This window comes from Polyergus mexicanus, unplaced genomic scaffold (genome assembly GCF_030449975.1).
Source record: "Polyergus mexicanus isolate NDT 795.1 unplaced genomic scaffold, iyPolMexi1.0 SCAF_7, whole genome shotgun sequence".
Lineage (NCBI taxonomy): Eukaryota > Metazoa > Arthropoda > Insecta > Hymenoptera > Formicidae > Polyergus > Polyergus mexicanus.
The window spans coordinates 11,807,025-11,821,098 of NW_027223327.1; the positions used below are offsets into that span (position 1 = coordinate 11,807,025).

Here is a 14,074-nt window from a genome sequence, read left to right on the forward strand (position 1 = left end):
TCCGCGGGATAAAAACGCTACGCTAACTTGTTGCATCGCAACGATCTCCTCCGCCTTTTTTATCGCAGGACGTCGTACTGTACGGTACTGCAAGAGAAGCGAAACTTCTGGTAATATATTATATATTTGCACAGATAAAACTATCAAAAAGATAATCGTAGTAAATATACGCGATTATTCGCAACAGCGATTAAATTAGTAATATGGCTTTTTATGATTAGTAATTATACCCATAATTATAATAAATTATGGCTGGAATTTCGAGAGTCAAAGATCCGTCGATATTATTCTTGGATCGGGTAACCGGCCATTAGATTCCTTTTAATTTCGTCGATACTTGTGCCTGAGTTTAGTTTACTTATTTAAATACAGTTTTAACCGAATTCGTACTCATTTTATTATATATGTTACCTTGTATCGAAATTTTGAAAATCTTGCAATCTAGAAATCGATCGTAGAAATACTCCATCTTTTGCATAAATATATATGATGTATAGTGCGATAGAGAATCGTGAGATATTAGCCATGTAAGATTTTCATCAAAAAGGACAACAACGTCCATCAAAGGTGATCGAATCTATCAAGTTTTTGACAGAAATTCCACGATATCATTGATTTGATATTGAAGTATTTTATGTAGCGCTATGTAAAGATAAATGCTAAAAATTTAGTATATTTCTTTACGAGCGATTTTTTACTTGGCGCTGCAAATTTCGAAGAATTTTAAAGAAATTTTTTTGTTGCTTTTTAAACGAGATTTATATATGTAAATTTGATTAAATATCAATTTAATTAAAACTGAGTTGTTTTATATTTATTGTTAGTATACAATTCTACTATAAATACATACATACTTTATAAGAAATTATATTTATACAGACTAAAGATTGATATAAAATATTAATTCACTTACAATTAGAAATAATAAGTTACCAATTATAGCTAAAGATATCCTGAAATATATATAAATAGATTAAAATATTTATATAAATGTAATTTTTTAAATAAATTCATCTTTTTTATAAATTTTTATTAAATATTTTACATAGAATTTGTACTTGTGAGAAATTCAATCATTCATATTTTTGAATTCTTGTACTTGAACTTTTCGTTAAGTATTTATATATGGATATTTCCACTCATAATATTTTCATTCATAGTATTTTAAACATTATGGACATGCTAACTATGCAAAAATAATAAATGATATTTAATAAGTCATTTATTGCAAAAGCTATAATCTTTCTTAATCGGAAAAGATTTGAATAAAAAATATTAAAAAGAAATTATTTAATATTTATTATGCGTAATACAAAAACAATACAAATTTACATTAGTTTATCTATCTTGTTCATTGTCATTTTTTTATTCTTGAGAGTTTCTTTTTATTCTGTTCTAATTTTAAGACTTTTTTTCTATCAACGAGAACATTTTGCTTAACAATCTCTTTTGAATATTTAATTTTATGCTTTTTAACTGAAGATTTCATCAATTCACTTTCTGCTTTGCGTTTCTCAACTCCTTTACCTTTTTTTATATATATCTCAGGTATATTCTCACAATCAGTAGAAAGTAAATTGAGACAATCTTTTCCAGTATGACCTATAAATAATACAATAAAGTATTAACAGGAACAATAATTAGAAATATTAAAATTATATTGACACGTAACATGTACCTAATTCATTGCATTTAAAACATTTTCCTACAATATTTGGAATTTGGCCACACGTATGTTTCTCTAACATACATCTGTTACATGTTTTGCAATGCTCCCAAGTAGGCTTTACACATCGCTTACATATTTTACAGTGCTTATATGTACGACCATCTTTGGAAGTACATTCCTTGCATCTCTTACAATGCTTGTTTTCACTAGACACCCACTTTTCACAATCTTTGCAAAATTTGTATCCATCAGACATAGGAAGCTCTAGTAACTTTAACGATATATTTGTAAAAATTCTTACTGGGGAACCGTGTTTTCTACCTTGTTTACCTGACATAAACAAAGGATGATTATCATAATCCACTTTATAATCAGACATTATCAAGTCTTTCAAGCCACCAGCTATTGATGGTGGATTGCTCTTTTTTCTCATTATATTTTCCATAAAATATGGAAACATAAACATAATCTTCAAAGAAACATTATTGTCATTTAATTTTTTGTGCAGGTCAAATATCGTTTTTATTGTGTAAGATATGGGTTCTACACGACCCCCAAATGGGGGATCACATATTAAATAAGTATTCTTTCCTTCATTTTGAGTGATAAAATCTTTGAACACGTTAATAGCATCTTTGTTAAAAAAATGATGATTGAAAAGATTATACCAACAATAATCCAGTGGTCCAAAAAAGTTATGCTAGAATTGAAAATCATATATCCATTAAAATGTATTTATTAAAATTATTACATTTATTTATTAAATAAATTTAGTTATTAAAACAAATTATGAATTAATGTAATAATCTCTATTTTTTATACTTACAAATCTTCCATCAAAGTCTAAGAGGAGAGAAGACATTTTGTCTATATAATGTTCAGTTATATATTCATGTATTCTTGGCGTTCCAATACAAAGAATCTGTGTAGCTCCAAGCTTTAAAAGCATCTTTGTTATGTCCTCTGTTGATTTCTTAGAAAATAAATATTGTGCTTCTTTCTTTGCATCATCTAGAGGTTTTAGAAGCTCCGTCGGATGATGCAATTGACGATCTGTTAAATTCTTTGTAATATCATGATCAATATGCTTATCTTTTTCAGAACTAAAAATTAATCTCTCGCAATCGTGGCAGTAACATCTTTGTGTTATGGATTGTGCTTTGATTTCGTTGAAACGAATATACAATTTTTGATGAGAATAATGCTGAGTAAGCTTTTTCTTTTCCTGCTCCCATACATTTTTGCGAGATTTGGATAGTTCTTGCCCATACTCTAGATAGAATCTACACAATTTTCGATCACGACAAGCAGAGCATGCATAAAATTTTTTTAATTCCTGACAAACATATGTACCAAATAATAATGTTGGCCCTATAAAAGATTAATTTTCTTGAAAGAAATATAATTTTTTTAATATAAAAATTAATTTCAGTTTTCAATATATGTATTTGTACAGGTATGACGATTACCATGAGGGCATTGTGGATGACTTTTGAGACCTCCCCATAAACATACTATACCACGTGTATCATCCATTTTGTCATATCAACAATGTATAGGTGAGTTTAAATCCACATATATCTGCTTTGTACTTCTTCATGCATGCTACCTGCTCTGTTTTTAGATTTTTACTTTGCACTGCTTATTTACATCTCAAAATTTATGTTATAAATTCTCAATTTTACTACTAGATGGCAAACACAATTCTTATCTTTCGAGTCAAACAATTTGGCGCGAAATACAGTTGCTTTATTCTATAAGTTTCATTGATAAAGTTGAAATAAGTGATTTTTAATATTCACATTAAAGTTAATCGCATGTAACAAGTAAACTGAAAAATTTTATTATTTTTTGGCAAATGCTAAGATAAACTCTAAGATAGAGAGAAACACACTCTCTCTCTATCTCTATCTTAGAGTTTATCTTAGCATTTGCCAAAAAATTTGTCCTCTATAGGATTTACAAAAGATTGATGTACTTGAGAAATTTGAATAGAATTTATAATTACACTCACACAAGCCAAATGTGTTTTATTGATATTTATTCTACAAGTGCTGTCAATATTTGTTGTCTGGTGTATGCGTAAATTTTCTTATTATAATTTCCTAGAAACATAATAGCAGAATATGTATAAGGCATATCGAGTCTCTACAAGCTCTCCACACACGACTTTTCTAAATCGAGCTTTTATTTTGCAAGGAATAGGTGAATTAAAAATTAATTTTAATATTTATGTATACATATTTTAATCTTTATCTATATATAAAAGGGAGATTTAAAAAATTATTTGGCTTTTATAAGAACAAAAATAAAATACTTTTTTTTTTAATTGTCAATTTCGATAATTAGCGATTTGAATTCTCATAGAGCATGAGTTCTTATCCATTTACCTATTTTTTGCAGGTCATTCATAATATTATAGCTAAATAACATATCACACAGATTCGATAAATTTTCGTGGGATCATACATTGCAATAGTCGTTTAATTTAAATAATTATATAACAAAATAAGAAAATGTAAAGTTTCTCTAAAATAAATATTTTTTTTTAATTAGTAGTATCAAGGTAAAACAAGTTTTTGTTAATTAAATCAAAATTAAGATCTTTTAAGAATCGAAGAAACAGTCTAGTTTCATTCTTATCCTAAAGCATTGCTAAATGTTTTTCAGAGAGAATGTATACATTTCTTAAACTCTGCTCGTGGGTTCGACCTGTCTACATTCTGCAAGATTGTATCACAGACTATTATTCACAGTCAAAAAGAACATTCGCTAAAAATACGAGCTTAGGATCACTATAATGATTGATGCTTTTCCGAAACATTTCCATATGGGAACCAAAAAACATCGGAATGAGATAATTATTTTCAATAATTATTTACATCAGTGGACAATATAAAGTCATATTACAACTTATCTATAATAAATATAAGATTTGCACAATCTTTATTCTCTGTGCTTAATCTTCTTATATAATAATTTTTACGTACACACAAAGGGAAACGTATTTCGCAGTGTTTCATAAGCATATACTCGATTTAATACTGTATGTTTGCTGTAGAGTTCATAACAGTTATTGAAGCGTCTAAAATTAAAACATTAATACAAACGCGATTATAAATATATGAATTTGATCTCTACTCGGTTCTCTTGTGTTACATATTTAAATTATATCAAAATGATCTTGTACTGCATTTACGAATTTTTTTTATAACTTAATCCTTTTATTTGATAAAAACTTTTAATTTTTTTCTCTGTATTATTTATCTCATTGATTGTAAAATACAATTATTTATATATTATTTAATTTTTTTATAAAAAATTCTAAAATGCATTTTTCGAAAAACTAACGGAAACAATATTTGTTTTTATTTTGATAACTAATGTCACAAATTCATTTTTTTATCATTAATTTCATTATGTATGTATTTTTTACTATATTTAAACAATTCTCTTTATTTACATAATTGACTATGAAATCTTATTTCAACTTCCTGTACAAATAAATCGTCTCATCTGCATTTAAAATTATTCATCTGTTTATAATATAAAATTATTTATATACACATTTATCAATCGAGTAAAATATTGCTACTAGAAAAAAGATCTTGATTTTGAGATAAGAGAAAATTTAATCATATAGTAAGAATAAGGCATTTGAACTTCTTGAAAATTTTTGCATACTTTTTTAATTCAAATTGGTCGCATTAAATAGATTCATTTCAGAAAATTGCTATTAAAAATGTTGTAAAGATATTCAAAAAATGTATAGCAAGTATATAGTAAAATTCATATAGAATAGTTCACAATAAAAAAATAGCATTAAAAGCACAATTCCCTAACAATAAAGAAATTGTGTACTATCACTATTTATTAATCAGTAAAATCAATTAACTACAAACAAATATTGATCATGTTGTACTTTATGTTAGTTGTAATTTTATTTTTGCAATATAGAAATTGCTTTCTTTTCTACAGCAAATAATTTTGTATGTTTCAATAAAGCTATATCCATAAAATGTGAAAATACAAAATAGGTGCAGTGAGATCGATTTATAACATTTCCTACAAAACATGATCGAAATTGTTCATTACTTTCTACATCTACATGATACTTTTTTCTCATGTTGCTTAATTCTGTCTACACAATCTATATAGCAAAACTGTTTATAATACAATCTAATAATACTTTATTCTCTTCTTTTTTTTCTCTTTTTAAGATGCTTAATAGCATCCGCGTCGCTAATATATATATATATATATATATATATATATATATATATATATATATATATATATATATATGCTAAAAATTCCTAAAATTATATTCATAAATATTATCTATAATATTTACGAATATAAACAGTATCAATAAGCCTTAAATTGATATTCAATATAAGACGAATTGTATTCGAAAAGCTGATCCTTCAAGTAGTAAAGGAATTTATAAAGCAATAAGTCTAGATTGACAGGAGGCCCATCTTTCTTGAAGTTTCTGGCGTTCTTCTATATGATGTTCCGACAAATTTCGTATTACGTGACTTGTCTTCAGCTTTCTAGGATCTAAATTAGCTCCTAATGTTTGAACACCTTTAGCAAACTTTGAGAACGGCAACAGGATATCTTTGGCCGTAGATGCTACTGGACTAGTAACATTGGCGATATTCTCTTTTATGGATTTTAAAGCAGATTCACTTTGGGACGATGTAATATTCAACATCAAGTTCTGTTCGGAAGCTGATCTTTTTTTCTCGTCCAATCTATTGTCCGTTTGAAGAGTAATGCTCTTGACACCGGATAATAACGTTTTATTTTCAACATCGCCTGTCGAATGACTGATATTCTTAAAAAGGGTCAAAGTTGACGGTGGAATCATCCGTTCCTTTTCCTCATGTATGCTGTCCTCTACGTCGTACACCGTTATTTCTGGCGTGGTTGCTGTAGTTTTCTGCGGAGAAGCGCTGAGAGTGCTGGTACCAGAGCCATGTTTCGGTATTAGGTGCAATGCGTCAATGGCTATGTCAGGTTTCAAATCTGAATTATATGTTATTGTAGATAATCCTGCGTTCACGCTGGTCTCACAAACGTCACCGTCCACAATATTGGTATTTTTCACACCCATAATAATACCGATCATTGGAGTGTATGCTTCCATTAAATGCTTGTCGTGGCTAAAGTTTGCTGGTTTTTTGACATGAATTTGTGTCGTTTCGATATTTTCGTCGCTACTACTGCTACTGTTGCTACTGCTGCTTTTTTCTTTCACATTGCCTGAGATATCTCTGTTACCAACCATAAAGACTGGTTTTGATAACTCTTCCGTCTTTCTATTATCTATGCTCTTTGCCAAATCAATTGGCTTCTTTGTGCTGAAACTCTGACTCAGTTTGTTCAATTTGCTAAATTGCTCCGACATGTTGCTTAAAGCTTTTGTACCTAAAAAAATATTCATTATAAAAATTTTATTCGTCAAATAATATACACAAAAAATCGAAATAATTTAAGAACAAACCTGCTGTCTTTAAAGCAAGTAATTGCGTCTCGGATACATTTCTCGTCAATTCTGGAAATGACGAAATGTCCAGTAATCCAGTAGAGCCTTTAACATTCACTACTTTACTCTTTCTCTTATCTAATGTGACATTCATGGCTATGGGAATCTTTGGTAAGCCTGCTATTTCCATAGCTACAGAAATAGCTTCACAAATTGCTTTTAAAGATTCTGTAAATTTAAAATATCGTTATGAAATTATTTAGTATTTGTTACTATGTAGATTTGTAGATAAAGGAAATTTTCTACCTATGCTTTCTTCTTCAGTTTTGATCACAACCGCCATGTTATTAAAAAACCTTAAATTTGTACTGCGGAACATGTGAAAATAACCGTATTCGCCATTCATCTTATAATTGATTCTGATACAGTGATAATGCTTATTCTTGAAGAACGAAACCGTATTCTCAGGCTGACCGAATTCGATTAAGACGATATCATTTAGCGGGATTCTTTGGTAATTTGTAACTTTATCGATTTGATCATCATAATCTGCTACATAATAACTATCTAAAGTTAATATCAGAATAGTGTCCATTTCCGTTTCCGTTGGGTCACCGGTACTAAAATAAAAATAAGAAATTTTTGATTGAAACCCGAATCATATATATATATACACAAGTATAACAAAATATTATAATGAATATTTAATACATACACGGGATCGGCATCGATGACACCCCAACTGCCTAGTATAATTTCGGGATCAGGTATCAGTAACTTTTTGCAGTCTTCGATTAGCAATTTCACATGAATCGCAGTTGCTGCGTTGTCTTCCTCATCGGTACGCTCTAAGAATACTTCTTCGCTTACCAAATTTCCCAACATCATGTCAATTGTTGCTTGCCTGTAGACATCCTTGAAACGATTCAAGTAATATCTGCAAAGATATTTTGATTCTCATTACATGACTATGCTAAACATTAAAGAATGGTTTTCAGAAGCAAGAAAGTATAATAGCATCAAAAAAGTATTTCATTAAAAGTATATATATATTTAATAGATCATATATTCTCTCTATATATGAAAATATATATTAAAGAAGAGAGGAGAGAAAGAGCAGCTTTTTATGTTTGATTTATTGAGTGATAGTGCATTTATAAAGATGATTGATTATTTGATTATAAATCATCTTTATATTCTTTCACAAAATAAAGGGATGGTATAGAGTCAAGGCTAAACATGCAAAAGAATTTTTGCAGTATAACAAAAACAACTTTTCATGCTGTCATTAACATAGAGCATATCTTTTTACATATGAATTAGCTTATAATAGAGTGAAATGTAATTAAATTAAGCTTTGAAGATACATCTCTGCCATATGTTTCCCAAAAGTGAAGTTACAAGCAAGCATAACGAACCTTGCTAAATTATAGAGGGCAGTGGCATAAAGAAAATCGGGATGAGTAGCAAGTTGAAGTTGTATATTTGGTGGTTTCATAGGTATAAGTTCGAGACAGCAATTATCAAAGATATCTAAATAATATGACCAATCGTTGTTCAGTTGATCAACGTCAATCGGGTTTCCTAGCAGCGTATCTATCGCTGCTTGACGTAAGTCATCCATAAAGTGTTGCTGATAATATCTATGGGAAAATGAAAGGACAATGTCAGGGTTTTGGTAGAACACAAGGCGGTTTCAAATATTGAAGGTTTGGATATTATCTTTTAAAGGAGCATGATAACTGTGAGGTTTTGTTTGTGTCATGTGAAATGTTGGAAATAAAAATTAAAATGAAAAATGAAGGAAAATTAAGCGGATACAGAGTGATAAAAGATTGATGTATGTAGTTCCACCTGTTTGCAGAATTCATGCCGTCTTTCATCAAGCCAGTAAATTTTCTTTCCCCAGTACGCGTGTAATCTCCCTATAATAAACAGCATGAAATCTTATGTCAGAAATCATTCGTAGAATTAAATTGTTTTTATTCAATATATGTATAAAACTTGACACACACAGTTTAATAAAAAGCACAGACCTTTAAAGCATTTGTTCCTGCATACTGCTTACTAATAATATCCCCATTATTGGCCCAAAGTAATTGGAAAGTCTGTCTTATGTTTGTAGGCAAAGTTCCATCAGGTGGTATTAGTCCCAGTTTCGAAAATTGCATTTCCATAACGGCTTTTCCCAGAGCAGTTTGCACCACATTTGTTCTATCTAAGCAATCTATGCAATTCACACGAAATATGCCCTTTTGCATGCAAATTGTACCTTGTTTATCGCACCAGCAGTAACCCATATCTGCTAGCACTGTGGTCAATGCATTAACCAAAATAGATACATTTTCGAAATGCATTCCTCGACTGTGTTAGAGACAAAATTTTCGAGATACAACAGAATTCGTAATGGAAACAATAAGCATAAACGTTTAGCGTTATGGATAATACTTGGGGATACTTACCAATATTCATGAAAATCGAAGATAGTGTATGTAATATCTGAATGGTTATAGTTAAACACATGATTACTATAAGCTTCCCAAATTATCTTTTCTTTGCCAGACTGTTCAACCAGGTTAACGATGCAAATAGGTCCATATAATGCGAGTTCTTCACTAAAATGCTTTTCAAATGCTATTTGTGTTTCAGCCTCATCTATTATTATATTAGATTATTATATTATGTGCAAATGAATATAATATGCAAATGATACATCTTTTCCTGCATATACCTTTATCAATTCGCGGTGGAGGCTTATATTTGTAGCCAGGTTGCGACCAATATACTGGCACGCTACCTCGTACTTGTACAAAAGATACTTGATGATCGTGATACCAAACTAATTGTTCAGTCTCAACATAATTTGCACATTTCCCATCATCATCCACTCCACGTCTCTTATACCTATGTAATGTTACATTTAGAAAGATTTTTTATTTCTATATACATATAATCTGTCTTTAATATTGAATAAGATAAGGTTTATATAATTTATGAGCATGCAATTGTTGAAATAATCTATGTAAACAAAAGTTACCTGGTCCCAGCACGGAATCTACTCCTCCTTGATATAATTGCTAAGTTAAATATCTCCTGCTGTGGCTGTTCATCAAAACCCACTTCAACTATACATTTTTCTATTTGAACGTATCCTTGAATGATCGGTAATATCCAACAGTTTGCTTTATCTCTCTGCAAAAAAGATATGATTTGGATAACCAAATGACATGCTACAAAAATTGCAAATAATCCTTGATGATTGTACAAACGGTTTTGGATAATACCTACTTGCTAATTATTAATAATTATTTACTTAATAAATATTGGGCAAATAAAAATTAATTGGTTTTATGCAACAAATTTACATCACATACAATTAATATTACAATTAACAATTACTAAATAAAGAATATAAAATTACTATATTTATTTAAGCAAATATATATAATTTTTGCAATTTTATAATGTGGAATCAATTGTGAGAATAATATAATAAATATTTTATAGAAATTACTAACATCTAAATTAATAATGTCATGTAACATATGTTTATTCCAGAAGAATCTGTCATCCACTCGTTGCCACAATGGTTTATCCTGATTGCATTGCTGAGATTCTGCTATACATTGTCGTTGCAAACTGTTAGTAATATCACCAGTCTGGCAAAAGAAGAAGGAATCAGTTTCGGTAAATATCTTATTTAATTCTTCCAATATTCTCTTTTCAAATTTTTCTTTGTCTTTCACTATGTTCCGTTTTGTTACTGTAGACTTCACCTATAGAAACATTGTATAAGTTTCATGTGTGAGATATCAAATGAACTACACGATTTCAATGATTTAAATCCCTTACTTGAGACGTAGCTAGTGCAGCAGCCTGCTGTGTGGTATTTTTTATAGTATTTGTAGCATTCTTGATTGTACCCCAGGTCTTCGCCAGGGCTGCCTTCTGTGGCACATCAAACAATCCACTACCTCCTCTTTTCTTCAATGCATACTGATGTTTCTTACAAGGCAACAAGCCAATATCTGCATTATCTGTGCCAAGATGTAGAAATGCGATAGATTTGATTTTGTAAACAACATGATCACCATGTAATTTTCCCACTGGTGTTACATCCTTTATAAGCATTAAGCGAGGTTCCAATACTGACGCCTGTTCAATTTTTCCCACTATGCCATAAAACATTCCCAGACATTCTAGATCCCTTGGCGTAGCCCATTCCCAATCTACAAATTTCATCACATTTCCAATAATAATAATAATTGGTGAACTGTCAAATTAAATCCTAAACACATAAATACACATATATATCATCTTTTTTATCAATTATTAAGAATAAATTAGGAGAAATGTCATCTGTATGTATCTTTGCGTGGACGTAATAAACGCTTGGAGGAAATGAATGAAATTAATTCGCGTCCCGAAAATTCAAGCGATATCTAGATCGATCTTTTGATTGATGAGCGACGCTCACTTATCTGTCAATGCAATTGTACGCATTACTCACCTGATTTCGCAGCGAATTCGCCGGTATACTTGTCACACCAGAGGCTGTATTTCTCTTTTACAAAGATGAAATGGGTGTCAGTACGGAACAACTCCATTCTTGTGCTTCTCTACAAGTTTGACAGCTATCAGACAGCATGTAACACGTTTTTGCGTCAAGCAAAATATCCGCCTACCATTGAACGGTCGCCATATTGTTCGTGACGTTGCGTGACGTTCGTTACTGACACTTTAGCTTTAGCCAAGTAGCCAAGTTTACTTCTCAATATAGAAAGCGACAGTGACGAGTAATCGCTCGAGTATTTCTATTGTTTCTCAATGTGGGCACGACGACGTGAAGTAGCCATCAGTCGCTCGATATTTCGACAAGGCACTTTCACAATTCGTATGATTACAGAGCCGTTCTTGACCTGGTTGGTAATATATGAATAATTGAGGCGGGAGATTTCGTTTTTCCATTTCTCTTTTATACATTTATTATAGCAAATACATTTTCTAACATGATGCTTTTAGATATACTAAAAAAATGAAGGCTTTCTTTAAACGAATTTTATATGTAGAAACTTTATTCTGATATTATTAGTAAGATAATACATATAGAAAATACATACTAATGTTTGTATCATAATATATATAAATGCAAAAAAATGTATAAATATATCTTGTATATAGTACTAGAGATAACTATTCCAGATATCTTTTTTTACAACAATGATTTTTTAATTGCATTCGCATTTGCAGAATACATTTACATATAAAAAAACTTAAGAAAAAAAAGAGTTATTAAGAATAAATTAGACGTATTAATATAAGTCATATATATATATATATATATATATATATATATATATATATATATATATATATATATATATAACAGTCAGTCAAGTAAGAACAAATATAAAAAAATTCTAAAGATAGACATCGAGATTAAAAATCGAATTTTCGAATAAATAAGCTTTATTACAATCTTCATATATATTTTTCATGTATATTTTATACATATACATCCTCTTTCGTAATATCTTAAATTTTTATGGAAATGGAAACAGTATTTTATTAAATAGTTTAAACTAAAACTTTTATTTTATTTTATTAAATAGTTTATAAAAAATCTGGTATATAAAATTTTTTAGATCTTCTAAATATAAGTTTACTAAACGCTAGCATGTCTAACACAAGATAGAAATTGCGATTTACAGCGCGAAACATATTACGTATTAATGAATGGAACCACGCCACATAATAGTATGTAAAGAATTAAACGTTTCGCGCCGCGTAAATCTTAAAATTTGCCGATATTTATATTTGCGAGACACACATGTATATGAAGAATATGCGAAATTTTAACATGTATGACACGCGAACTTAAACATGTTATATCATTGCATTCTTGTACTGAGCATTCGTGCGCTTTATTTAAATGGCTCTTATACATGTACAATAAATCGATAAATACATCACAAATATACAGAAACATGTGAAAATATGTGTATTTTCAAAGAGTTTAATATATCACGTATTATAAATTCTCTTGCAAAAAAAAGTCGTGCTCAACCAGAATGTATAGAACAGTCTTGTAGCCTGGCTGCTTAGTCATAATTTTAAAATAGCTGACAAATGGAAATCCTTCCATATGTTCCTTTCATTATATACAGTCTTTAAACCACTTTGTATTCCTTCTTTGTATCAATCCCTATATTGTTTACTGGTTTTCATTGGGAGAGGAAAAATAGAAAAATTAGTTTTATCGATATTTAGCTTTTCTCATCGCTGCTGGTTTGTTCATTCATTTGGTCGTTCTTCTTGGGTTTGTATTCTTCCATTTTCTATGATTAAGTGTTGAAAGTCATCTACCTCTGCTATTAATTCCAAATATCTTGATAGCTTTAGTAATTCAAAGTCTTTGACTCTGCTGGTGTGAGCATGTTTAAAAGGTTTTATTCTCAATCCTGACTGCGGATTCATTATGAAATTTCGTCTAATATCGTCAAACATTATTGTATTTCTCGCAGAGAACTGTTTGTACTTCCCCAGATAATGCCCAGTGGTTTTACCCGACAACGCCATATTTCGGTGTAGTGAACAGTGATCATAGCAAGAACATCTAGATGAAAAGCTATTTTATAGTTTGGATGATTTGAAACTCCCAACAGTTTCATTTTTTCGTTAATCCACCTCATACTAGTCGCCGACCAGATGACTATGTCGTAATTTTTATAAGCACGCATCAAGAATTCATGGAGATACGGACGCATTAATTGCGCTCCACTTTCTGCCACTGATCTATGGTCAAACAAAGTATAGTCTATGTCAAGAACAAGGAGCTTCTTACCTTCCCTCAGAGGATTCAGTTCTGTAATCATATAGCGATCAAGTACTCTGCGTTGATACCACTGCTT

The 14,074-nt window shown here is 30.0% G+C and overlaps 3 protein-coding genes and 1 long non-coding RNA gene across 5 annotated transcripts; 1 reads left to right on the forward strand and 3 right to left on the reverse strand.

Annotated features, from left to right (window-relative positions):
• The first annotated feature begins 36 nt into the window (after window positions 1-36).
• Window positions 37-11,451, forward strand: LOC138934619 (uncharacterized). Its single transcript, XR_011447156.1, has 4 exons — window positions 37-110; window positions 3,126-3,228; window positions 10,722-10,850; window positions 11,092-11,451. It is a non-coding gene; the product is annotated as an uncharacterized lncRNA (long non-coding RNA).
• LOC138934617 (rRNA N(6)-adenosine-methyltransferase ZCCHC4) lies at window positions 1,206-3,334 on the reverse strand. Its single transcript, XM_070298569.1, has 4 exons — window positions 3,139-3,334; window positions 2,496-3,040; window positions 1,679-2,369; window positions 1,206-1,602 (listed from the first exon to the last, which is right to left on the reverse strand). The coding sequence occupies exons 1-4, from the start codon at window positions 3,203-3,205 to the stop codon at window positions 1,358-1,360; spliced, it is 1,548 nt and encodes a 515-aa protein (XP_070154670.1). The 5' UTR covers window positions 3,206-3,334; the 3' UTR covers window positions 1,206-1,357.
• Window positions 5,992-12,032, reverse strand: Sp3 (phosphatidylinositide phosphatase spermathreecae). Of its 2 annotated transcripts, XM_070298567.1 has the most exons (13): window positions 11,674-12,032; window positions 11,016-11,392; window positions 10,682-10,939; window positions 10,201-10,355; window positions 9,895-10,067; window positions 9,626-9,818; window positions 9,200-9,527; window positions 9,018-9,088; window positions 8,582-8,806; window positions 7,879-8,100; window positions 7,470-7,783; window positions 7,182-7,391; window positions 5,992-7,105 (listed from the first exon to the last, which is right to left on the reverse strand). In XM_070298567.1, the coding sequence occupies exons 1-13, from the start codon at window positions 11,768-11,770 to the stop codon at window positions 6,114-6,116; spliced, it is 3,615 nt and encodes a 1,204-aa protein (XP_070154668.1). In that variant the 5' UTR covers window positions 11,771-12,032; the 3' UTR covers window positions 5,992-6,113. The 2 variants fall into 2 exon arrangements, with proteins under 2 accessions (XP_070154668.1, XP_070154669.1); XM_070298568.1 differs by lacking the exon at window positions 8,582-8,806 and having other exon boundaries at window positions 5,993-7,105; window positions 11,674-12,031.
• A 731-nt stretch (window positions 12,033-12,763) lies between these two features.
• Window positions 12,764-14,043, reverse strand: Ublcp1 (Ubiquitin-like domain-containing C-terminal domain phosphatase 1). The gene is given in 2 exon segments (XM_070298675.1): window positions 12,764-13,702; window positions 13,705-14,043. Coding segments are annotated over 2 exon segments (579 nt in total). The 5' UTR covers window positions 14,039-14,043; the 3' UTR covers window positions 12,764-13,457.
• Window positions 14,044-14,074: the final 31 nt, after the last annotated feature.

Bases quoted from the DNA above. Each gene is read 5' to 3' on its own strand.
- Sp3 (XM_070298567.1), bottom strand. From the start codon at position 11,770: ATGGAGTTGTTCCGTACTGACACCCATTTCATCTTTGTAAAAGAGAAA. The intron at 10,068-10,200 runs GTAACTTTTGTT...AACATTACATAG, and splicing joins AGATTCCGTGCTGGGACCAG to GTATAAGAGACGTGGAGTGG. The intron at 7,392-7,469 runs GTAGAAAATTTC...TTAAATTTACAG, and splicing joins AACTGAAGAAGAAAGCATAG to AATCTTTAAAAGCAATTTGT.
- LOC138934617 (XM_070298569.1), bottom strand. From the start codon at position 3,205: ATGGATGATACACGTGGTATAGTATGTTTATGGGGAGGTCTCAAAAGT. The intron at 3,041-3,138 runs GTAATCGTCATA...AATCTTTTATAG, and splicing joins TCATCCACAATGCCCTCATG to GGCCAACATTATTATTTGGT. The intron at 1,603-1,678 runs GTACATGTTACG...TATTATTTATAG, and splicing joins TTTTAAATGCAATGAATTAG to GTCATACTGGAAAAGATTGT.